The sequence below is a fragment of the Thunnus thynnus genome, chromosome 23, assembly GCF_963924715.1.
Source record: "Thunnus thynnus chromosome 23, fThuThy2.1, whole genome shotgun sequence".
NCBI lineage: Eukaryota > Metazoa > Chordata > Actinopteri > Scombriformes > Scombridae > Thunnus > Thunnus thynnus.
Genome location: NC_089539.1, coordinates 19,198,666 through 19,224,850, shown reverse-complemented (window position 1 = coordinate 19,224,850; position 26,185 = coordinate 19,198,666). Strand labels below are relative to the sequence as shown.

Here is a 26,185-nt window from a genome sequence, read left to right as displayed (position 1 = left end):
GGAGAGGATCTAGAGGTTGTCTCTGCCAAGGGGGAAACCATGGCCGCTCGCTAACAAGTTTAACCCCATGACTGGTATCTCTTTGACAGGAGAAAATCACATTACAAACATACAGAAGTGTTACACAACAGCTAGTTGCATAATGCTGCCTGCTACCTCTAGCACAGAGAACCGAGCTGTGGATTGTGTGCAGCTTCCCCGAGGCCTGGATCATTGCACATTCACTCTTCAGTGGAATTATACTGTACCTCGAAAGCACTTTTAGGCAAGCATTAATGAATATATAAATTAATAATCAACCTTGAATACATAAAAAGGTCTACGTAATAAAGAAGAATTGAAGCTCTAGCTCTGTGAAGTCCGTGAGCATCTAGTGAGTAAATGCAGAAGCACATTTGGCTTGGTTTCTGATGGATGTTAGCAGAGGTAGCATGCAGATGTTCCAAAGCAAGCATCACATCTATCAGGAATTGGCAAATCAAAGCCGACAGCTGCCGCTGGCCAAAACCCTTGAGATTCAGGTGGGTGCAACTCTCGCCATCGTTACATAATACGTTCAAGGAGCGTAGCATGTAAACAGCATTCTGTGAGTAATTATCACTACATGCCATGTGCTTTCAAACTCTTGGACTGTAAGGAGTTTGACAGCATACAGACACCTTTTTTTTTCTTTAAGTTTCTGGAGATACTAAACCACTACTGCAAACAGTACATGTCAATGCAGTTGAAAGACATTTTACATAAAAACTGTGCATCTTCTGACACTGTGGACAAGCTCATCATGTACATTTCTAGTGGGGTTTGCTGTAAGATGTTTGTATAACGAGGTTTAAATGCTTGCTTTTAAAATGTGAAGGTGTAAAGCTTGTTGAAGGAATGCCAAAAAGGTACCATAGACGCAACACGTCTGCAAGTAGCCTCTCACCATAGGGGAGGGCCTTTCATCATCTCAAGAGAGCCCTGGCCAAAAATAGAAAGACCCGACTTTTCAGTTTTGAATCATCACATGACAGCTCAGAACGCAGCTGGATCACTTGTCTATATTATGTAAGTTTTCCTCAAGCGAGCAAGTGGAAAAACAGCAGGTGACTGACACTCAATGAGAACTCTGATCCTATCTGACAACATACTCATACATGCATGACATACACACACAGGGCCCCTAATCCCTGTATTTTTATTAACACGGTTATCACATCTAGACATGATATGATGAAACCGGATTGCACACTAACACTTAACCTTGGAACACCTTCACAACACTCCCAAATATCAGAACCAACAACAACAAAAACAAAACAAAAAAAAGTCCAGCATTGCCTCCACTCTTTCTTCTTGCTTTCACAATAAAAGTCTGCATCTGCTCAGGCTATCTTAGCTGTATTATCAGCGGTTAAATTCACTTGATACACTAATACTCTGCAGTACATTTTTTATAAAAAGGCATTTGTAAGTGGTGGTCAAGGTCACATATTCCAGTATGGACCGGAGGGTGGAGTTTATGATGTCTGTAGTACTGTACCTTGTCGGTTGATCTCGTTTTGCAGGAGCTCTTCCATTGCCTCTTCCTCAGCAATGTCCAGAGGCGTCTCACCCTCACTGTTCACAACTCCTACATTGGCACCCTGACTTATAAGATACCTGCAAAAACAACAACAACAACAACACAAACATTTTAAGTTTTGAGCCAACAGGACATTTATAGAATAATGCAGTTAATTTTTTGAATTGATAAAAGTCTGCAGTCAAACATGATAGGGTAAAAAAGAAAAGAGGTAAAGGCAACTGTAGCTTCCTTTAACTGATGAGGAAACAGTTGGACAGGAGCTCTGTAATGTTGCTTTTGGTTCGGTGCCAACTTTGGTTGACGCTGCACCACAGTCTGCATCTCCTGTTTTGCCAGTCACATCTTTTGACACCTCTAGGCAAGATTACATGTATTGAAATAATTACAATAATTACAATATATAATTAACCGTTTTCAAAATTGCTGCGGTCTTGAACTTGTATCAAATACTATGTCGACTAGAGAAGAGAGGGCATGTTTATAGTGCACAAAAGTTACTCAACTTTTGGCAAACACTATATGTCAAAAGGTAAACGACCATGGTGCACGTTCAAAAAAAGCAAGATTCTAATGGCACGAATCCAAAAAACTCATGGCACGCAAGTCACACAATGTAATTCAATGGAAGAGGGTCTTTCTCAGGCTGTGCAAACATAGTAAACACGCCACACCTAAGAAATAAAGAAATTGAAGAGTCTGAGTGAGGAGTGGCACAAATCCAGACAGGATTTTACACTCATGTACCGTCCAGCTCGTCTTGCATAACCACGGTAACTGAAATTACAGATGCCGTTGAAGCGTTCGTTGTTATCATTTGCCAACTTTGGTACTAAAGAGCATAAGAGCTGCACCTTGCAGGTTGCGTGCAAACAAGATATTTAAAAGCCAAGCAGAGTTACTTTTAAAACTTTTTAGTTTAAAATGAAGATAAAATCATGACCTTAATGTGAGAATGATGCATTATTTAATCATCCCCTTCTGGCTAAGACTACAGTATATTATTAATACTATTTTATTAATTTAAATAATAGATTATCTGATTAAGTTTTTAGGTAATTAAACAAGAATACTAAGCATTTTTTGGATACTTTTATATAACGCATACTGTAATGATACATTTTTAATTGATACCATTTGGCGTAGAATTTCTAATGCGCCTCAGATTAAGGATTTAACTGTAACTTTGTTTGGGCCTACTGCACAGTTTGTGTCAACACAGCCAGTATCCAGTGGGGAGGTTTTCCTTGATAGTACTGGGATGCTAGCTGAAGGAGAGGATGAGGATGTGCGTTTTTAGAAGAAAGATAACTGCAGATCTTTGTTTTCACAGGCGATTTAGTCTTAAATGAATGAATATCGCAGCTCTTCACTCTTCTTTTTTGCATGACCGTGTACTGACTTGTCATGCATGAGGCATCTGCAGCTAACCCGTAAATTCCTCTTTAACCAATATCTAACTAAAGCTCTAAAATAAGCATGTAACAATGTAGTCATGGCTACCTAGTTGGCTTTGTCATGTCCTTCACTCAAAGCGTTTCTCCCCCCCCCCAGTAGTGATTCAAGACCTTTTTAACCATTCAACATCTTGACTTCAGCTGCTTCCAATTACAGCTGCGGTGAGACTCAGACCCTTCTCATTAGGCCTACACACCACTTGAAACACACTCAGTGCTTATGACTTCCCCCTAAATGGCAGCTGACTGACTAGAGTTACATTTCAAAACTTTTATATCTTCTTGATTGGACTTTCTATTCTGCCTATTTTGGGTCAGCTTTACTAGGTTTGATGGCTTTGTGGTCTGGAGTCCCACTGTGGGATTCTTAACCAACCCTATCATTAGCTGGCTGTGGTGACACTAGGGGCTTAGAGATACCGTCCTGCTTCAGAGTTCCCGTTACTGTGAATGGGGATACTGGGATTAAAATGGGTCTACTGAGAGTTCGCCACCCACATCAGGTTGCTGAGTTTCTCTCTATGACATGATGTCTACATTAGTCACCCATATCGGGCCAGCCACTTGACCTTTTCATTCATTATGTGACAACAAAAAACGTATTGTTTCCTGCAATAGTAGCCCAGGACTGGTGCTGCATTCATAAGACCTGCTGAAAACAGACTGGCAGGGTCTGACAAGTTTCCAACACTTCATCTTTGCATATATATTTTAATAGATCAATTAATATTTCATTTTTACACATTACTGTTCTACAATATCAAATTACAATTTAAATACCAAGCAGAAAATTTTGCTGGCAACAAATCTGAACACAAGTGGCACGAGGATTTTCTTAAGGCTGGTAGTTGTTGTTGTCACTTTTTTGGGGAAAACATCAATAGTGAGGATTAATCTGTAGCCGGGTTTCTGTAATGTAACAAAGAAGTAAAGCAGGTCACAGCACACTCCCAATATGCTGAACAATGAGTACAACGGAGCTCCTTCAACCCCCTTTAGCCTGTTTAAATATCCTCTGATAACATCTCTGTGTTGTGTTCTGTGCCCTGTGAGCGGTCTTCTTTCCTGAAAAGGACTAGGGGCAAGAAAATACTACAGTGCAACTCTAGAGCTCAATTCCAGATACAGCGGGTGACCCTGATCCCTTCATATTGTGGCTTCAGACACGCAATATGTGGGCTGATGCTCCTGTTAAAATGTGACATGAACTGTACTTGACATGATGGGTCTTCGCGTATTGATTCTAGCATGGGAGTTAAAAACAACATCATGCATTTCTAGCGTAAACATGCTGCAATTAGCATGTGCTCAGTTAATGAATTCACATGAAATTCTGAAATGTGATATATGCTCAAATATACAACCTTAAAACTGTCATACAGCCAAAAAAATCCTATTTTATTGAGCTAAAAAAATAGGATTGTAAAGCTGCTGTAGGTCATACTGAGTTGACATCAATCTTGCTAGCAGCAATATAAAGACAGATAAGGGACACAGAAGGGTGAAAGGAGAGTTCAGTCCTCAAGTGGAAACAAGCCATGTTAATCATGATGTCACTTTGTGCTTGACAATCCAAATTTTAAGTGTCTAATACCACTTGAATCATTATAACGTAACCTTATCCTGACCCTACCGCTCAGATATTTTTACACAAACTTGAAACTTGAAATGTTTTGATGAGAGCACTGTTCCTTCTTAGAATAAGCTAGACAGAAAACAGTATGCGAGGACGAGTTTGCATAAATCAAACCTGATTAAACAGATATGCCTGCCTCTAAGAAAAAGAATAACCTGCCTTGGAAAAATGTAAACACGATACTTACTCTGCTATGTCTAGGTATCCGCAGGAGGACGCGGCGTGGAGGGGGATCCAGCCCTCATTGTCAGGTTGGTTGATGCTGGCTCCATGCTCCACCAGGAAAGTCACCATGTCAACATTGTCATCTATGCACGCCTGAGAGAGGAGAGAGGAGGGAGAGAGAGGGAGAGGGAACGGGTAAGGCCACTGAAAAAAGGAGCAAGGGGGCACCAGCTGCCCCGTGTGTCAATGTGTTTCTCTGTGTGCGTATTATGTCAGTGGGATGGCCTGTGCTATAGTTACAAACAGCCTGGATGGAAAGAGCATTACACTGCCTCTGATAGATTGCCACGTGCTTTCAGAATTGTTGGGGAATTTTGGCAGCCGGAGCGTTACCAAAATGCCAGCACATAGCAGGAGAGTTTGAAATACCACATAGAGTAGTACTGCTGATGGAGGCATTGAGGTGCTCTGCCTATATGCTGCTACTTTATGCAAAAAAAATGTAGAGACTTCATTTCAAAGATTACCTTTATTTTATTTTTTAAAAAAAAAAGTCAACTTTGAACATTAGCCAGATATTTTCTTCTAGACTGAGTAGCTGATGAATCACTAAATTAAATCCACATTTGCGGTCGAACAAAAGTCAAACAGCTTTATTTGCCAGCACATTTTGGCACCCAGTGTTTGTCCTCTTCAGTTAATCAATCCTAATCATTAGAAACTGTCATTGTCTGGCGCTATACATCAAAAACTAGTCCTTCAGTAGGCGGTCGTTTGGTGTGGGAGCAAACTGGAGTACTCTGAGGAGGATCTGAATACAAATAGACCATCAAAACACATGAGGAGACCTCAGAGTCGAGCTTAAAACTAGGATTACGAGGGCAGGCGGCGCTACCGGTGGCATGTGGCGCATAACAGTTCGCTAGATGATGTTACAGCGGAGGATATCTCAGATTTCCTAAACATAATTTCTGTCTGGATATCATAACACAGCATAAAGTCGGGGGGGGAAGTAAATACACTGGGGGTCAAACAAGCAGACGACCAACAAAAATATCTATATATACACATGTATGATGATTGGATCGAGATCAGGGGCGCTGACGACAAAGTGGGGAAAATTAAGACTTGTGTACACAAAGCGCCCACACTTTTCAAAATGTTATTTAACCATTTTTCTAAAAGCCCACAGTGTAGCAGCCCTAACCATTTATGATTGATGACACAGTGAAAACAAAAGCGACACCCACAAAAATAGGCTGCTGTAGGTGCCAAGTATCTAATTTAAGATCTTCTGACTCATGAAGTGGGAGATGTTATGATTTCACCTACATTATGGTGGAGAATTTGGTTTCTTAAAGACACAGAAGTGGGCCAGGGTGGGTGTGCTGTGGGTTCGATTAAGTCAGTTTCACTGTACGGTCAAGTGTTCTTTACTTTCTTTTTGTAAGACCTGTATTTTATACCTATTAAAAGGGTAAACAATATTATTATATTTATTCTCTAAGCAATCAAAATGTTGCTCCATCTGTTGAGCAAGACTTCTAACCACTAAGTCCCTGTTGTCATATATTTTGGAGTAGTGGCATTAGCATTCATTCAAAAAGTTTGAACTTTACAAATTTCACTATAATGCCATATGTCTAAGTGTGCGATATATAGTCAGCTATTAGTAGGACTTTTAAGATGGATAAATCATATGCTAAATAATGCTAATGGCCGGGGCAAAACAGCTTTACTTGGCCGCATGCCTGAGATGCAGAAAGCATTCAAGAAGGTCAAATTTCTCCCTAGCATCCAAAACAGGAAGATGGATGAAAAGCAGCAGTAGAGGACCTGCAGTGCACTTTTTATTCAGGACACACAGAGGCCTTGGGGTTAAGAAGTTACATCACATTAAAAACACATAAAACAAGGTAACCTGCAGAAACAAAGTCCAAGTGGAAAAAAAACAAAAAACAGCAGGAATTTCATCTCTAATATATCTGCGGCTATCTTACATGCGCAGCAGTGGTTATAAAGTGAACATCCACTGACTGATAGCCACTGTCGTAAAAGATCAGAAGAGACAAGCAATCGAAATCCACGACAATTATCACTACACAATATTAAAACAAAACTATTTCTCCCCCCCAAGCCAATTAACCCCCATCCCCGAACACTGTGCCTGGACTGTCTGCCCTCTCTCTCTCCTGGGGTTGCTATGACAACAGAACCGTTGACAAGGGAAACAGATACACACGAAACACAGAGCGGCCTCACGTTCAGGGCACACGACTATCTGGCTGGAATCCTTGTCCAAATTTGGGCCGTTTACAACGCCGTACATGGCCAGGGCTGAAGAGCTCCTGCAAAGGCCTCACTGAGCTTATCTGACAGTGTGTGTGTGTGTGTGTGTATGTGTGTGTGTTTGTATATGATGTGGTTTGGTTGTGTGTGGCTGCTGAGAAAGAGTTTCTCCAGGTGCAGGTGGACTTTTTAATCAGACCAGATTTGAATCTGTTACAGGGCAGACAGCGAACTGCTAACATCTGCAGCCATTATCACTAGTGAAATATCTCCCTTGTGGATTTGTTAGCTGGAAGCCGAAGTCAAGTGCAGATGAGGCTACCATGTCCACAAAACATGGCCTCAAATGTGCTCCCAAATTCAAGTAAACACTGTTAATGTCAACAAAGGCAGAGCTGTGGTTCATGGTATTAAAATAAAGCTTAGAACTACAAGTAACAACATAAAAGCAAAGCAAAGAAACCCTTTACAGTGTCAGCTGTGACTTTTTAAATCAAATATATTTCCAATGCTTCCTGTTTTGTTTAGATGTATAACAAATACAGAACACAACTGGCAACTTCCTCTTATGCAAGTGCAGATATTATGTGCAATGTTGGCCATCACTTATAGCTTTTGTGTCCTGTTCAAGGACAACTTTTAATAAAAGATGTGCAGTGACGGGAGGCAGCGTATAGCATTTAACAAGTCAGCCTTGGCTTGTTGTATCAGGAACCTTCTTTATGTTATGAACTTTATGTCCTTTTCAACCATGACTTCTGAAAAATGACATGGGACTTTAAAAAAACAAAAAAAATCATTGCAGCTTTCTACATCTCATCTGAATCTCCCGTCTAAATCCTCCCCTTCAGTCATTCCCCACACACTTATTATCTCTTCAAAGTCCTCTCCTTCTCTAAGAATGGAAACAAGCCCCTTAAGGCGAACACAGCGCCGGTTGTGACCTCCCTCTCTAATGCGTCACCAGCGTTCCTCCGCTGGCTCCGCCCAGCAGCTATTGGAACCCAAAGGTAATCCCTTAATGGCTGTAATTGTCTGTGGCTGACAGGTGCCAGAGTTGTGGCCTGCATCGAAGAGTGTGCAGAGTGTAGTGGCCAGAGGGACAGGAGAAAGAAGAGAGTCAAGAGAAAGCACCGTGGCATCCTCTAGCCTTCTTTTTTTAGCATGGTGCTAGCGTCTAAGAGCCTGTAATACACCTCTGCTGGGGGGGGGGGGGGGCATACTCCTCAGCTATGACAGAGGAATACATTAAACAAAGTAATCATGAAGCAAGGCAGCAGAGACTTTTGCAACCCCACACTGCACTAATTCACCTCCCTGGGTCATAAAAACCTATAAAGACAAAATATTTGACATCTGACAGCAGGCAGAGCGAGTGAGTCAGACAGTGTAGAGGAGGGGAATCTGACTGATTAATTGAAGTTAGATTGAGCAACATCGTGGGCTTAATCCTGTCTCACACGCTACGGTCATCCCACGAATGACATAAAGGACCTGTGCTGTGCAGTGGAAGCCTTCAGACATGTAGTGAGTGACTCACTCTAAAGCAGAGACATTGCCATTTAAACCTGTTTAGCCAGCGTCTCTGAGGGAGGGAGAAGACTTGAGGCCTTGACAAGCATAAAAGCAATAAGATCGACGGCAGTACACAGTTAAACAGAAGAGTAGGACAAAGATGAAACAAGCCAAGTATAAGTTTGGGGTTTAACAAAGCTACACAAAACCCTAATTTCCAACTAAGCTAGAATTTGATGTCATACAAATAGATGTAATGGGTCTGATTATGGTACATTAAGCAAAGGGACACACCAAAATGCATATGAAATGTTGAGCTTTTTGGGTTGATTCCTTATTTTTATGATTATAATGATACTTTTACAGTGTTGCAGGATTAGTATTTGGTCCAGACTGTGCATTAACCGCTCAATGAGGTGAGCTTAAAAGCTGAGGAGCTGCTGCGCTGAGAGATACTGACAAGCTAACATACTCATTTGATGTATCCAGGCAGGACTACAGGGTGAGTCCTTGCTGCCATTTCTTATAAAAAGGTCCTCTCTAATGGAAACTGAGGCTTCTGGGAAGTTGACGTAACAGCAAAAAGAAAAAAAAAAAAAAGAAAATCAAGTGCTAACCTAATTAATGGACACAGGATGCTCCATTTGACTGGTCGATAGACTTTAATGTACATTGTGTAGCCAGCTTCTGAAAATACTTATCCATTATCCATTAGGGTTTATGGAGTGTGAGCAAAAAGAGAAGTAAAAAAAAAAAAAAAAAATCACTAATCTCTAATAAGAAATTAATTCAAGTTGAAAAGTCTGAGTTGTGGTCAATGGGAGTGAAAAGTCCGATCTGGTGCAATTCTATAATCCACAGAAAGTATGCATCATCAACGTCCGATGGGCCCCGGGCCAGTAAAAGTTTATGCAAGGCAAGTTGATTGGCCAATCTACTTGCCCTGTTTAAACTTTTCTGCAGGGCAATGCTGCCCAAAGTGACCGGGCTTTCTGCTTTGTTACCTTGGTGGGGAGGGAATGGGAGTATTGCTTCTCCGCCTCTCTCCTCAGCCTATTTGCACAAGGGCGGGGCTGATCTCTACACACAAACACACACACACACACACACACACACACGCATACACACAGCGGACAGGATGACACAGAGTTAAGGTAATACTTTGCCCGAGTCAACTACAACTGCTTGTTGCCATAAATGAAACAAAATCCGGAAGTAAGGAAGACAGTACGAGCAATTATTAAACGACGTCTTTGACTTCCGGCAGTTAACTCCCCTCTCATCCGCAGCCGCTATATGTTACAGCTATATTGCCTTCCTCTCTACCAGCAGTACCTGCAGCAGCGAGTCTGACCAGCAGCAGCAGAGGACGGAGGATGAATGATGCCACAGAGCCGTTAACCAGTTTATTGTTATTGAGTTAATTGTCAAGTTGATCCATACTCACTGAAATGTTATAATCATAAATTGTCTTCTCCTCTCTGTATGTATTCCATAGTCTCTGGATTTACACAAAATATGGAGAAACCTTCATTTATACACCATCCAGTATGTGCCTAATTTTATATTTAGCATATTTGTGTAATATATCAACATTACATATAAAAGGAAAACAAATAAATCTAAAGGGAACTTCACTGTAGTACATATTGTATATACAGTGAATGTGTCGGTGAATGAATAAATCACCAAAATTATGGAAAAAGTGAAAATATATATACACATTTATATGAGGTGAATTGTGTCACATTTAACAGTGATATTAAGCAGAGACATCATACCACAGGCTGTATGATGCTTATATTGTAGAAATCCACAGTGCAGCAGGATCCAATGCTCTGTAATGCTTTGACAGAGCCCATCGGATCCTGTAGGTTGTGACAGACCACTTAGCATCCGGGTCATTTTATACCAACTCACCTAGAACCTCCCAGTTCACATCATGGATTTTCTTGGAAAAAACTCCTATAGCTCTACTCTAATAGAATAGATTTTTGCTAGACTGCTTAATGATGAAATCAATTATGATTCTTTTTATATACTTCTGGTTATGCTGCAACGCATTTTGCAATAATCCTCCCAAACCTGTCTCAGGTGGGATTAGCCCAGACTTGCTTTGTTTTCTAATGCTACTAGTTGATGATGTCAGAAATTAGTTCTGAAAAGTTTGAAATTGAGAAACAATATATGTGTTTTGAGCTAAGGGAGTAAGATTAATATTTTGTCCAGACACACGGAATAAGATCTAGTATGCAGCAAACCAAGCCAATAAAAACTGTAACTGTAATTTCCCAATAAAAACAGCCTCAATAGGTATCACATAGAAATAGTCAACATGGTGCAAATGTCTACCTATGATATAAAAACCACTGAATGTAATATTACAGCCAGTGAAAAGTATGAAAAAAACTAGCCATCTTCAAAAAAAAAATTAATTATGAAGGAGTAATATAAGATCTTTAAATTTTTCATATATCTGCAATGAATATTAACACTTTCCCATAAAAAAAGTTTCAAGGAAATTAAAATAATCCTTCTTGGGAAAATATACAGTAAAGATATCTTAAACTCTGAAGCTACATTCAGCAACTCAATTCTGCATTCAATTATTTACACAGGACCGAGTAACTTCTAGATGATAGAAATATATTAATACTACACACAATCACAATTTGGAGAAAATTAAAGATTATTTGTTCAGGAAAAAAAAATATTTTTATCAATTTGATTACTGTAAAACATCCAGCAACTATTTACATGAATACATGTTGCAATTATTTTTAGGGTTTCTTGGATATCCCAATCCAGTGAGAAAATAAGCTATTAGTGAGGCTTAGAATATATATACAAAGATTGGCAAAAATTAAACTTAGCTCCGAGGGCCAAACTTCAAAAATTCAAAACTATTATTCAGAGTATAAAAGTAAGTATAGTAAAGTATTTTTTTCAAGAAAATCCACGACATAAACTGGGAAACGTTCTGAATTCACTTTTTTTTCCCCCCCAACTACTCTTCACATCAGCTCTAAATCACGATACTTTCATGTTTATGAGTTGGTGTGCTCTGATTGGAGCGCGTTAAAATAAAAGATCAGACATACGTCAATGGAAAATCAAACTGTATTTGTCAAGAATCAACTAGTTTCAAAAGCCACTTTATGCAAGAGGAGGAAAGAGAATCGGTCTCTAGTCAGCCAGAGTTAATGTGGAGCACCCAAAGGAAACATGACACATGCACAAAAAAAACAACAACAAAAAAAGACAGTGTTGGCGCAGGCAAACACATGCCTTTAAGCCTTGCCTTACTAGATAAATACCAGTTGTATGAGCGGGATATATGCAAACACTTTTTCAGTATTGACTTGCCATTTTGAGACAAGGTTTCAAAAGAACAGAGCTGCAATTGGCCAACGAATTCCTGAGACGGAAAAAGTAAGAGAAGGAGGACAGTGTGCATATCTCACACTTATCATACGCAATTAAGTGCACCTGCATGGGGCTGATTACAGGCAATATTAACAGATTAACTCATTAAACCTTTCCAAACCAGTAGGGACAAATATGGAGAAGATTAAGACATAACAATACAGTGTTCATCATACGGACCTCTCTAATCCTGAAATAATATGGAGGAATTCAAGCCCCTACTCCCTACTAGCGCCGCACAGAAGATGGGCTCAGCCATTCTCGAAGCAGGCCCAAAAATGCACCCATGACGTGCACCTAAGAAAGGAGGCCGGTCTGTTGCCACGACAACAAAGCCAAAAAGAGAACATGGGTTCAGGCCTTGTCAGGCTTTTGTAAGAAACATAAATAAATAGAGAAAAGACTTCATTTTAAAGCACACGGGGGTTGCTCGGATAGCCCCCGAAGGCAGCGCAGAAAGCAAACCACTGTGAGACAACATCAAAAAACTAATGTTGAAAGGAGCATCTTGAGGTGCCATCTTTCTTTTTTTAACCTCTCACAGGCATAACTTAACTGTTATCGGAGCAGTTCTCATGACCTTTTATGGCCAAAAAAATAGATGTCTTATAGTCCCGACTATTTGAGTGCCACTTCTACTAATTATAGTGTTTAATTTATGATATCATTCAAAAAAAACAGAGACCCAGTGAGGTGATTCACTTTTCAACTAGCAAGACTTTACCCACAATCTCTAGAACTTTTATGAAATAAACAACATAGATGGAGGCCTACAGGATGTTATGATAAAACCGCACCAGCTATTACAGCTAGAAGACAACTGCAACTAAATTATGAAACCACTATACAGTACAGTTGGTGTAAATGTCAAGCACACAGCTAGTGGCTAACTTCCATCACACCAGCAGCAGTCATGAGATTAATTCTATATGAAATCTGAAACCTCAGGCAACACTTCAAAAAGACACTGTCCCCTGCTATAGGAAAGGGAGTATAGCTAGCTACTGTATGTCTATAAAAAAAAAGGGTAAGTTTATTATCTAATGGGCCATCAGGCAGTGAGCCCCAAGCTTAATTTAGCACCACTCCACATCAAGCAGACACTTGAAGACCCCTCCCCTCCTCCTTGACGTCCTTTAGCAGCACCCTCAGATGGCCGAGCTTAAGCATTAGGCAGAAAGCTGCTCTTGTGGCTGCTGCACATTTTACTGCTGAGAGCGGCAGGGAACTCGGTAGCACAAGCAGCCGGCTAAGCCCATTGTGCTAGCAGCTATTCTACATTCAATGACAGTGTAAATGGTGCGTGCCCGCGATAACACCCGTCACTGACAACAATGTGTCTGGGTGGTAAGGGATGTCATAAGAACCATCAGTCTGCATGTCAGATGAAGCCTAAAACAGGGAACTAAATACAACAACAGCTACCTGTTTGTTGAGTTAACCAATTTAGCTACTGTTATGAATATTAGTTGATTCAAACCTTTATTTATATATGGCAAACTAGCTGCAATTACCACAAAGAGCTTAAAATTTTTTTAAAACAATCACATCTTAAACAATAAACTATAAAAATTTCTGCATCAATTATCTGTCCATCGATTTATTGACTTATTTCAGCTCTACACAGTCACAATCAAAAGCAGAGCAATTCAAAACTTGGTAATATTTATCAATGCATCAATTATCTTGCTCACTTCTTAACTGTCTCTGAACATACAGTATATTTATACAAAAGGTTCCATATCACACTTAAGCTGATGAACACGTGTCTGGCACTATGAAATCTTGGCTCACACAACAACATCCTAGCAGCTTCATTATAAGAGACAGTAAGCCGTCAACAAACTGACCTTCACATCAGATGAACAAGTGAAACCTACATACTGTACATAGTGAACAAAATTTTCAGTCTCTATTATTCATGAAGCAATCAGTTCACCTAAAAAAATCACACACACACACAAATATGTATTTTCCCCCCTTTTCCCTCGTAGTGTCCAGCCATGCACATAGTTTCAGTCTGGTCTTCAATGGTGGTGAATGGAATTTCATTTGTGGTGCTCCAAACATTGAATGATGTCATTCTCAACTCGAGAGCGACACGTATTTCCAGAAACAATGTCCAGATTCCTCAAGATAATCCACAGACCTCACTGTCAACTCTTTCTATAAAGGACTATTTTCTATTGAAGAAACAGTACCGATGAAAAGTCTCCACAGAAATGTTGGTGGTATTACCTTACATTCACTAAAATGTAAAAACTACAATAAACCAGCCAGTTATTACAGTGATGAGGAAAGATGTTTAGCTCTGAATCAGCTGTTTAAAACCGCAGAAGGTTTTGAGTCACTCTCACTTTGATTGTGAGCAGGGCATGGCTGGGATCAAAGCACCTGCACAGCCACACAAGACACTCAGTGCCCTTTAAAAAAAAAGAAAATCATGGTGAACTCCACTTGCTAATTTTTGCCTTTCTATGAAATCATCTAGTGTTTCCAGTAAAGCCTCTTGACTTTTTCTTCTTGGTGTGATGTGCGGGGGGGGTGAAACTGTTGTTATTTCTGTGGTGAGATGGATGATGGCCAAAACCCTCTAGTATCTGTCAGGAAAGCCAAAACATTACCTTGGTATTATTGGTGTAAGGTTTCTTAAACGTTGCATGTGCAAAAAAAAAAAAAGAAGAAAAAAAAGTTGGCTTTCAGAATCTGTGCACTGCATATTAACTGTCAAGGACTTATTTTTTGTTCTTTCGCAAGGAAAGACCAGTTTTCTCCCATATAAAGCAACAGTATGGACAACAAAGCAGCGTCTTCTGGATATCAGACCTGGCCTCTCTCTTGCTTTACTTCTCTCCCTCCCCCTCTAGCAGTACAACTGCACTCTGCAACCACCTAACCAGGCAGCAGCGAGGCCCTGGACTAGCATACCAGTGAAGAAATTCCCAGATAAGTAATACTCCTAGCCTTGGGGCTTCAGGCATCAGCGCCCTGGCCACTCCTCACGGCCTACGTCATCGGCTCAGAGGCGCGCAGCCACTTCCACAAAAGGAATTCCTTCTTACCGCCTGCATGTAAGTATGAGTGCGTTATGTGTCTGCATTTTCATGTGTGTGTTAGAAAGATGAACCTAGACAGAGTTGAAAAAGTGAGAATGAAATTGGAAATGGAATAAACCAGACATGAATAAAAAAAAGGATTACATGAGCTATACTTGTGAGAGAGACTATGGAGTGAATATTCATTCTGTTACGTGATGTACATCTGTGTGTGTATGTGTTTATGCCTGAGACAAAGAGCTCACAGCTCCTGTGCAATTGGCAGGGTTCAGGAGGCCAGAGGGTAAGAGGGGGAGGGTTAGAGCGCTGCAGGGCGACCAGCTGGGTCCCTCCACTAGATGAGCTCTGTTGGGAGCTGTAACCAGACTACACACACACACACACACACGCACACACAGCCTCTGCCTTCAGTGCTCTAGCTGCTGCTGCTGCTGCAGCAGCTACTGAGGACGACCATATATGGCCCTGGGATTCCCATGGAAAAAGAAGACCAGGATTGGGGAAGAGGGGGAAAAATGCCGGCGAGATTGTAACTGTATGTTTCACTTGGGCTTTTGCTTAGCAGCCAAAACAATAGCCCCACTTGAGAGCCAAGTTTGTTTCCATGTGAGGGGTCCAAAGGCAAGAGGGGGCACCAGGAGGGGAGAGGCAGAGAGGTCATATAGCCGTGGAGAGATGGCAGAATACAACCTCTGTTGATATTTCCATATAATAGAACCCTTATGTGGAGGCTACTATACAGAGGACAGTAGAAAGCTCAGTCAGCAGTCACTGACAGTCAATCTACTAAAGAGGCATTGAGCATGAGCCACACTACATCCCCCCCCCACACCCCCCCTTCCCCCAGCGTACTGGCACTGTGTCACCGCTCACGCCAACAAACTCCGAACTCAAGAGGTTAAATGGACAGTGTGGATGCCAGGGTCTGTCCTGCAGGCATTCTATCAATTTATAGCCATTACCAGCACACATATGGATCATCACCACAGTTACGCTGCCACAAAATCCAGATTGAATGCGAGTACATTTTCACACAAAGAGCAAGACTAGAACTAGACAGTTTCGAGTGGACCAAAATAAGCCGAGTACAGTGAATCTACTCCTAAAATATGATGCCCTACTCATATGTAAACAAGCATAACAATGAATCTATACACATACATTAGATTTGGAAAAACTGCAGTTGCCAATATGGTGATTTTTTTTTGTTTGTTTGGTATTTGTTAATCTGTTCTCCAGCCCAACACAGAAGCTCAAGTTGCAGTCAACAACCATGCTTTGAATTAAATTGACACTTATCTACCAAAGCAATAATATATTTCACTGATAACATGCAGATCTCCTCACCACATATGCATAAAAAAAAGTGGGAGACGTGCATTTGTTTGCTCAATTTAGATAGACAGCTGTATGCATGCGTGTGTGTTTATGTATATATATATATATACACATATACACACACACACACACACACACACGCGCACACACACGTCTGTTAGGCAAGCAGCAATGATAAAAGCAGAGGGAGTGGAAGAAGCAGGCTCACTAGTGGAGCCTCAAAGAGGAAATGAGAAGAATAAACAGCCACTTCCTGTTCCTCTTTGGCCTGAAATCTCCAACACCCTGATCCCTCCTACCATCACCACCTCAGTAAGGAAAGACGAGCAATACCCCCCTTTCTACCCAAGTTCTGGGGCTGAAAACGCACAGCACAGGGCATCCATCTTTCCCTGACCTTCAAACAATAAACACGCATAGTGTTATGGATGCAAATTCTAAGTCAAATTCATAAACCAGGATAGAGTCGGCTTTTTTGTGACTGAAAATTTTAAGCGAGTTCCTTCACTGATCAGGTAATAATCAACTGAAATAAGCCCAGCTGCTTAAAAACACACAAACAAGCTTTCAACAACATATTCTTGGATTAATGGTGATTAACCACTAAACTGAAACTGTAAAAATTAGTCAGTCATCAATAAATGCCACACGATGGTTCACGTTGCTTACACAGACGGTAACATCACAGCCACACACACACAAAAACTAAATGATCTGAACTGCAGCAGAGATTCTCTGTTTTTTTATTTGTTTAAACCTTATTTTACCCATTTTATTTACCGGCAACATGTGACACACCGTCATCACGACCACCAACAGCCAGGGCTCAGACGGCAGCCTGAACACAGAGGCACCCGGACCATCCAGGGTCTGCTCAAGATGAGACAGATGGTGAGTCGGTCCAGCCCAAAACAGTCTATATATAACACAGAGTTTACACACAGGGACGTGTTCAGCTGCTTACACACAGTTTACCTGAAACCAGGTCATTTTACCTTTTAAGGAGAAGTCTGACATTAATGTTTTATTGAATATCAACTGAGGTGTGACTCTGCTGTTTTTGTATATACTATATTTAATTTAACTTTCTCATTATGTGACACACTGACATGAATCCTGCTGTTTGTTTCTATCACTATTTCAATGAGATGAGAAATGATGTTTGCCATATAAGTAAAGTGCTTTTTGATTACACAAAAAAAGATTTTAGGAAATTACAAAATATTATAGTTGGAAAATAGGGTGGGAGTTGACTTCAATGAACTTAAAAGTTCATCATGTAGTTAGAAAACCAAATACTGGGTTCACGTTTTATGTTTTATATTAACAGTGTTTTATTCTGAACATACAATTGACTTTTCCACTAAAGAAAAGTTAGAAAATGTTTGTGTATGCTGTCAATTTTAGTTCCCACGAAGAAAGAAAATAGGAATTGGTCAAAATCAGAATCAGCAGATCAGGCTTTTTTTTAAAAAAAAACAAAAAACAAAAAACAAAAAAAACAGATATCGGAATTGGCCAAGAAAATTGCAATCAGTGCATCTTTAGTTTTAATGTTGCATTGTAATGAATTCTTATTTCTCTATACAGCAGCCCAAGTGGCTGTGGTTCATTCATTATTCATGCAACAGTCTATTAACATCTGAGCTTGATTGGACTCAGTGACCTGACATTTATGCTCTATAAAACATGGAGATAAAATGTTCGAGGACAGTGTAATGACTTCATTTCGTCTCGTCTTATTTTGCAAATCAGTCTTGTTATTAAAATTGTATTGACTTTTCATTTCAACATTTGATATTTAAAACGGTGCCAGCGAGCAATGCTGATGTCAGTGAGGCCTTCTCAACATCTTTCACAAGATAGGCTATCAATTACAGTTACAGTTATTTAAAAAAAACATATATATTAATAGAAGAAAAAACATTAGCTCCGAGCTAACACAGATTAATACTTAAGTCCATTTGAATCACAAGCCAAGTCACAAGCAGTGTCTGAAATTAACTTTGTGACTCACATGCCAAGGAGACAAAAAAATTCCACTGACCAAGCATGTTTTTTTACCCGCCGAAATAATAAATTGCCTTTTTGTGTCATACATACATTCGTTTCAGTACATTTCATTGACATAAGGGGTCACTATGGCCTCAGCATCATACCGCAGCCGGCCTCTTGACACTCCCGTTATCTCCCAACCTCCATTTCTCACAAAACTTTATGTGCTTCGTCGCCCTTTTCGTTCATTTTAAAAGGTCGTCTCACTCCTTGTAAATGTTGCCACATAATAGCTATTTCATTAACGGTAGCAGCAGACCGGTGGCAAGTGACAGTTTAGCCCCGGAGCTGCGATGTCGAGTAGCTGATGTCCCCGTACGGTGAACAGTGGCTGGCGCTTCTTCACCTCAGACCATCTCAAGTGCTCCTACAGTTTAGCAGCACTGTTTAGACGTGCATAAAAAAAAAAAAAACATATGGTACGTGTGTTTACACTGTATAGGGACACACATGCCTAATTGCCAGATATTTTATTACATGACTATTTTGGTGTAAACATTTACTCGCCAAAATGGAAAATCTACCCATATTTGGTGCTTGGCGGGTGTTCATTTCGGACCCTGGTCCCAAATACTCAAACTGCCAAGATCCATTTACTGACACTGCTGTTTATCTGGAGGCAGAGTATCACCAGCATGCGCTTAAACACAGGAACCCTAATAGCATAACAGCAAACAGCAGGTTCATTCAATCTCATGGCCACTCATGGATCAGCGCCAAGAAAAAAAATCAGTGTCAGTCAAGTGTAAATGAAGAGCATTACACTTAGAGATGCAACAATATACTGGCTTATTATTATACCAGCTGATATTAGCTTTACTAGTGATATTCAGCATATTGTAGGGTAATCTATTTTTGACATTTTTCCTAGAAATTTGTTGAAACTGTCAAAAAGCAACAGAAAAATAGTATAACAATACAATCAGCAGCATGTCTGAAAAACTAAATGGCAAATTTCAGGCTTCTAGTTGTTGGACAGGTTGCAATTTTAAGCTCTGTGACAGGCGAAAGAAACAATGAGCAAAAGCCTCGCCAACTGAAATAAGTCTATATTGTGTGAGTCAATCACCATTTTCACCTTTACCCCTCATTTCGTCAACTGAAGATACGGCCATTTTGAGAATAAATGGAAAGAATGTAACCTCACCCTTCCACAGACAACAAATGGACATGCGCTCTCTGTCTTAATTGTACTCGCTTGCTCTGTAAGACAATGAGGAATTCACAGCCTCTGGGTCCAGGTGTTTTCAGTTCAAAAACAGCTCATAAAAAACACTCAGCGTGAGGCATGTGACTGCCGCCAAGCAAACAACAGCGGGATGGCTTCAAGAAGACCTGGCTTAAGTAGAAGACAGACACACTATGTGCCACAGGGTGAGGAAAAAAAAAAAAAAGTGAGCTGAAGTCATCCCACAAACATTTCACAGCAGCTCAATACTATGCATGGCTTGGAAATGTGGGGGCAAGACAGAAAAGCAAGTGGTGAGCATTAAATTGTTAAGGCACCTTGCGGGATCTTTTAATCAATCCACCTTACACAAAAGTCTAAAACACGTAAATGTGCATGCGTGTTGTTTTTATATCACCCTCAAAAGCTGTTTCACGTAGTAAAAGAGCCACAACTTCATGTCGAGGTGATAAATACTCAAATGAGTGAAAACTGCTTGTAAAAAAAAGGATAAAACATTGAGTCCTCTGGATTTAAATCAACCCTTTATTTTCCTGAATTTATATATAGAACAGCACTGCCGTAATTTCATCACACTACTATTCCGATTCAAAAGGAGTCCGCCCACGTGAAATGTGTTTTTAGGCAAGGTCAAGTCCGTGTCCGTAGCCTTGCCGTCTAGTCAGCACAGCTCACATACGTGGCAGCAGGTTTGCTCCACTGAGGAATTCTTCTTACGACCCCAGGTGAACCAGTTCCAACCTGCAGCAACGCTCACTTGAAATACTTCTGAGAACCCTCGCTGTTCCAGATCCTCTGGTGGGGATGCCTCTGGCACTTTATCCTCGCTATGCGTTATCTCAGCAGTGTCATAAATAAAAAAATTTTAAAAAAAGAGCTGGGATCAATAGGGTCTATCCAGACTGGAATAAACAGCGCCATGAATGATTTTTAGTTTTAAATGGCACATATAGTCTTTTCTTGAGCTCAATAAAATAAAAATATCTCTCACTGAAGACACCTTTGCATGCATTTATTTACCTTTACATTATCAGCATGTTAACTTGGTCGTTTAAATGGTTGTTTTATACTCTGCGCTGCTCTACTTTGGGTTATGTAAATTTGATTTTAACTAGAAACTACTATTCAAATAGACTCTGTTAGAGATCCAGGTACTACAGACCAAACCTTCAAAACAATTTAGCTTACATACTGACTGACTGTTTGTCAGTCGAGTCTTGAAAGTGAGCGAGGCAACAACGACGACAACGTGTCACAATCAGCAGATGACCTGACGTGTTGCAAAGCATTGGCGCGCAAAACACCACAAGGAACTTCCTGTTTTTCTGATGACGGGGTAGGTAGAGAGAGACTGAACGAAACAGTGAGCGAGGCCAGCTTGACAAGGAGAGACCTGCCAATTATACACAGGTGATATGTGCATGTTCTGCTGCTCCGAATCTAAAATTAGCACCGTCAGTCATCAAGCACACTGATGTGACAATGGCGGAATTCAGCATCGCGTTTGATGACCTACACTGAGATATGAGAAGCTGAATTTAGAGTGTGATACGTAGCTCATATTAGTGCATCTACAGTAGAACTACAGCGATTCAAAACATCTTAAGTACACGTGACTCCTTTAAGTCTACCGTGTGAAGTTAAACACACACATCATGCGCAACACACAAGCTTATTCCAGCTGCCCTGTCCATTCACTATTTGTTTCTTCTGTTGAGTCACGTTCGTTTGGCTTTAATCCATATTGATCAGGATATGGTATAATTTCCATGCTTGCTTTCTTGTATTCATAATGTTGCTGTTACCATCTGTTTGAATTTAATAGATAATTCACTGTTTACTTGTGCGAGACCTGTTTTTTTTTTCTCTCCATGTGGTTTAATAGCTTAATAATCATATTTCCTCTACTGTATTAGATGTGATGCTGTTTAAGAAACTAAAACATGGCTTATTTAATCAGAATTATGAAGAGATGGCACCAAGATACAAAATAAGAATAAATCAAATTAAATTATGTTTAGTCTGTTGTATACATTGCCAGAAGTAGAGCCACTACAAATCTTGTTGAATTGTTACATGAGTCAGTGTGGGCTTTGGCTTCTAGACCAGATTTTAAAATATCAAACAAAGATGTGTCACTGGCAATCATTACTCACATTGGAAGCAGTAATTAGGTTTCGATATTAGCAACAACAAAAACACCAAAATATGACACATCACATTTAAAGAAGACTGGCAGTCGACTGTTTGGGCTAGACAAAGAACAATAACATCTAGACTGTCTAGATTCCAGTCCATGAATTATTGAGTTGCATCTTAATGTATTCTGCAATATGTTAGAAATGCATGAGTGACTGGTAGCTACTGTAAGCCAGCCTTAAACCATAACAAAGACACTGGAAACCTCGTGCAAACCGTTTGCAAGAAAAGTGATGTGAAAGCAGACTTCTTCCACAATGAATAGACATCAAATATCTCTAGACGGTACATGCAGTTACTGTTGAGCACTGAGATCCTGTTTTTCATTCTATTAAGCAACATTTTAAATGCATTTTACAGAAGAAACGCAACAATACATTTCCCTTTCATTAAGCGCAACATTTTTAAAAAGCTGTTAACCTTTATTAGGTGGTTTATTAGGTGACTTTAGACATAACACTGGATAGCAATTCCTCTACAGGGAACATAACAGAAGCAGTGGCTAAGAAGCTAGCCCTCTCCATAAGCCCAACAAAAGAAACAGGCATGATACCTCATATTCCAATCCATGCAATGGTTGTGTTCATTATATCCCGCCGCCAACGGAGCCATGTCCAAAGAATAAGTCATTTAAAGAGCACAACTACTTAATGACACTGGAAAAACTGACTAAATATCAAATGAAATGCAGCACTACGAAGTCAAGCTGAGTGATGTCTTTACTACCTGGACCGTGATGTTCAACAATAACTTAATATAAATTACTCAATCTTTCAAATCTCTACGACAAATATGCAATCGGAAAGCTTTCCTTTTCTGAAAAGAGAATCTGTCTCCCTCCTTAAAACTACCTGAAGGCAAAAGGATTTAACTAAGGATGTTGATAAATGTTGTTACAATGTTTAACATTAATATGGTTAATTTCAGTAGGCTTCCTCATTAAACCTACACAAAAAAAAAAGGGCTCATTTGCCTAAAGCGCTTAGGCCGCCCCTACAAGCTGCTGAAATACTATAAAGACAGCACTGTGTGTTACCGTTCACCCTCAAAATATGTCATTCTGGAAAGTCTTTATCTAGCAGTCATCAGATCTGGGGGTTATTATGCAGGCAGATCATCAAGCTAGAGACCCGACAGATAACTGTGGATTCAGTTTTTTTTTTTTTTCCGAATACACGATCAACCTTCATTTCTGTTGTGTAGGCGAGCAAAACAGGTGAGAACGACGGGGGAAGATCTGTAATGAAATGTGATGCACACATGTTTTGCCTGTCTCAGCCAAGGGGGCCTCTCCACCACATGAGATGCCGGGATTTTCTCCCCTCGAGCAGAAAGACAAGACTTGGGGGTCTATAAAGGGGATGCCATGATACCTTTATCAGGAGGACAGGGACATGTCAAAGGCATTTGTTTTTTGCTCCCCTCGCTGGCCAACTGCGAGCCGTGAGCACAGCTGAGAATCTCGGGGTTGGAGCTGTAGTGAGATCCGCTGCAATTATGTAATGTGTTAATGACAGATGCTGGTCCGGATGAAAAGAAACACAGCTACCTCACCATCGTCCGCCACATGCTCTGTAATTGTTCCATGGCGAGATTCATGAAGTTTGATTCTCATTTTAAACTGCTGCGCTCTGCCAAAAGACTCTTTCTCTGTTCAGTCTGTTATGCAACTCCCACTCTGTACATGCAAATCCACCAACACAAGTGACTAGCAACCTTTCCTGAGTCGTTGTCATGGAGACAGTGCAAGATAATGTTCATAGACTTCAGGGCCATAATGAGGGTGTGTAATGTCAACAGAGTAAGAGGCATTGTAAAACCCAACTCCCGACACGTTAAGCTGAGCTGAGTCCTGTCACCTCGGTCCTGGGGATAAGCAAAGGCCGTGAACGCTGAGGAGAAAAGTTCAGGTGTAGGTCAGTGTGGAGATTTTCTTGTGTGAAGCGACAAGCCCTGGTTACCTCAACACTAATTGTCTTGATGGAGCTCAGTGGGCAACAGTCAGCTGGGCCTTGGCATGGTATGGGGACAGGAAAGCCAGAGAGAACGACTAGAGGGGAGGGGTTTAGGTGACAGCTGAGGAATGTCTACTCTGCTCTCTCTCTTTGCCGTGGTTTCCAACGACTGTCATGTGAGGAATGCACGGGCTAGGACGATGGGACTTGGAATGCTACCCTCTGAGACGAGTTTAGCCGACAGGATCTGGAATCTCCCCTTGTCTAATAGACCCTTTATTCACTTGTATATCCTCTCTGCTGTGCACCTGAATCTATATAGTCTGGGTGTCTTTCTCGCAAGTCTTTCTCAGTCAATCACATCACAAAATGGAAATTTTGAAACTATAAAAGGAGGTACAAAGTCACACATAGCACTCCACAGTACTTGCATATATGTCCATCCATCAAAAACTGGAGACATCACAGATTATCTTATCTTATCCCTAACAACCTCCGTACATGCAAGGAGCCAAGAATGGCCCTCATCATGAATCACATCATGGCGAAAAACTACTGATGAGAGAATGTTTATGGGTCCTTCAGCAACAAGCGAGTTTTAAAGTGACAGAAGGTCCGTGACTCACACAGAGATGCCACCTCTATCCTAAATGTGAGATTATGCCAGGCCTGCACTACAAAGCAGAGCTACAGACACTGAGTCATACCCAAACTTAGTCTCATCTCCTGAAACCCAGTTAGGAGAACTTGTGGCAGTGGTATTTATAACCCTGCATCGGTCAACAGCATTGGGAGTGATATCGCTGCACCCAGTGAGGAGTGAGCCCTGATGTAACAACATGACACACTTCACAACAAAGCCAGAGGTCAGTCACTCAAAATAATGGGGCACCGCAGTTTATTGCACTTTATTGTGTATTAAAGTGTCAAAATTATCTGTGATGTTTGCAGTAATGAACAGACTACTGTTCATGTTAATGCAATGAAAAATAATGAATATGCTGCTTTACAACGTTGACGTAATCAATTACATGAATATGTCGATTTGTGTGGAACGTGTCATTGCGTCTCACGGTTTATGTTCATCCGTTTATGGCAACTCCCGCTCTCACGCATGCTGAAAATAAGACTTTGTCCAAAAAAACCCCACGTAAAACCTGAACCTTATTGTCAAAAGTGTGGAAATTCTTTAAACAGAGACCTAATAAAATGATGCTCTGCACGCTTGGTAAAAGTGAAACGGTCTACCACAGCAGAACAACTGCTATGCACGAGCATCTCAAAAGAAAACATCCCGAGGCTCGCTGACCTCAAAAAGACGAGACAGCAGCGTAACTATTGCAGTGAGTTTTGTGTGATTGTTTGTTGGTAGCCAGTGTCTGAGAGTCGTTGTTGCGTCCTTATCAGTTGTGTTTCAGACTCCTTACAGCAGATGCTAATGGTTGTATGGTGATGTCACTTTCCAGCGCATTTGCAGGTAGTAAGCACTATGTTCATGCACATAAACCTATAAAAATAGCCTAAATTACGTATATTTACAATTGGCACTAGCCATTGAAGTAAATCATACTCAACACTGTCTATGGTAATTAATGGCAGAATATAGTAAACAACACCTTTCATAATTAGGCCTCCACTGCATAAATCTTAACTTTTGTGATGAATAACATCATTAGGTAAAAGTTAAAGTTTGAAATGGTTCCTTCATTCATAGATTTCATCTTAAAATATGTCTCTGATTTTATTTTGTGTCTCAGGAAAGCTGTGTGAAAGATTTTTTCCATAAAAAGGATGTCACTGTATGCACGCTCCACATTTCGGAAAGTTATAATTTGTAAAATAAGTGTTTTTATTTGAAAATGCTTGAATAAAAAAGGTTGAAAGATTAACAGTAGAAGTTATGGTTATTATTTATTAGTGAGTTAACCAATGGATTAATCTACTAATCAGAATATAATTGAAAAAAAAAAAAGTTAGATTAACGGATAAAAAAATAACCATTAGTTGCAGCCATAAATACCATGCCATGTTACGCTCTGAGGTCTGTTATCTAAAATCAATAAGAAAAGTGTAACATCAAGTAAGACATCATGTGACTGACTGTCCATCTCCTCCTCTCCTCACTTCATCTAAGGAAACTAACATGAGCTTGACCTCACTGCAATTCTGGGATTAGCACGTCAAACACAAATCCCTGTATCGCCTTCAACTCCTTTATAAGACCCCAAAACCCAGGGATCACATGCTGGCCTACAACACACACACACACAGAGAGCAGCCTCTCGTCTCCAGAGATGGTTAGGTCTGGAGAACGGCACTGCAAATTCTTTCCTCACTCTAG

The 26,185-nt window shown here is 40.4% G+C and overlaps 1 protein-coding gene across 10 annotated transcripts in view; it reads right to left on the bottom strand.

Moving 5' to 3' along the window:
- Positions 1 to 26,185, bottom strand: part of ppp1r12a (protein phosphatase 1, regulatory subunit 12A) — a 54,023-nt gene that overhangs the window by 25,191 nt on the left and 2,647 nt on the right. For all 10 annotated transcript variants that reach the window (XM_067581873.1, XM_067581876.1, XM_067581874.1 and 7 more), the window contains exons 2-3: positions 4,845 to 4,975; positions 1,523 to 1,641 (exon numbers count right to left, since the gene is read on the bottom strand). In XM_067581873.1, the coding sequence (XP_067437974.1) occupies positions 1,523 to 1,641; positions 4,845 to 4,975 (250 nt within the window). The remainder of the gene's footprint in view (positions 1 to 1,522; positions 1,642 to 4,844; positions 4,976 to 26,185) is intronic.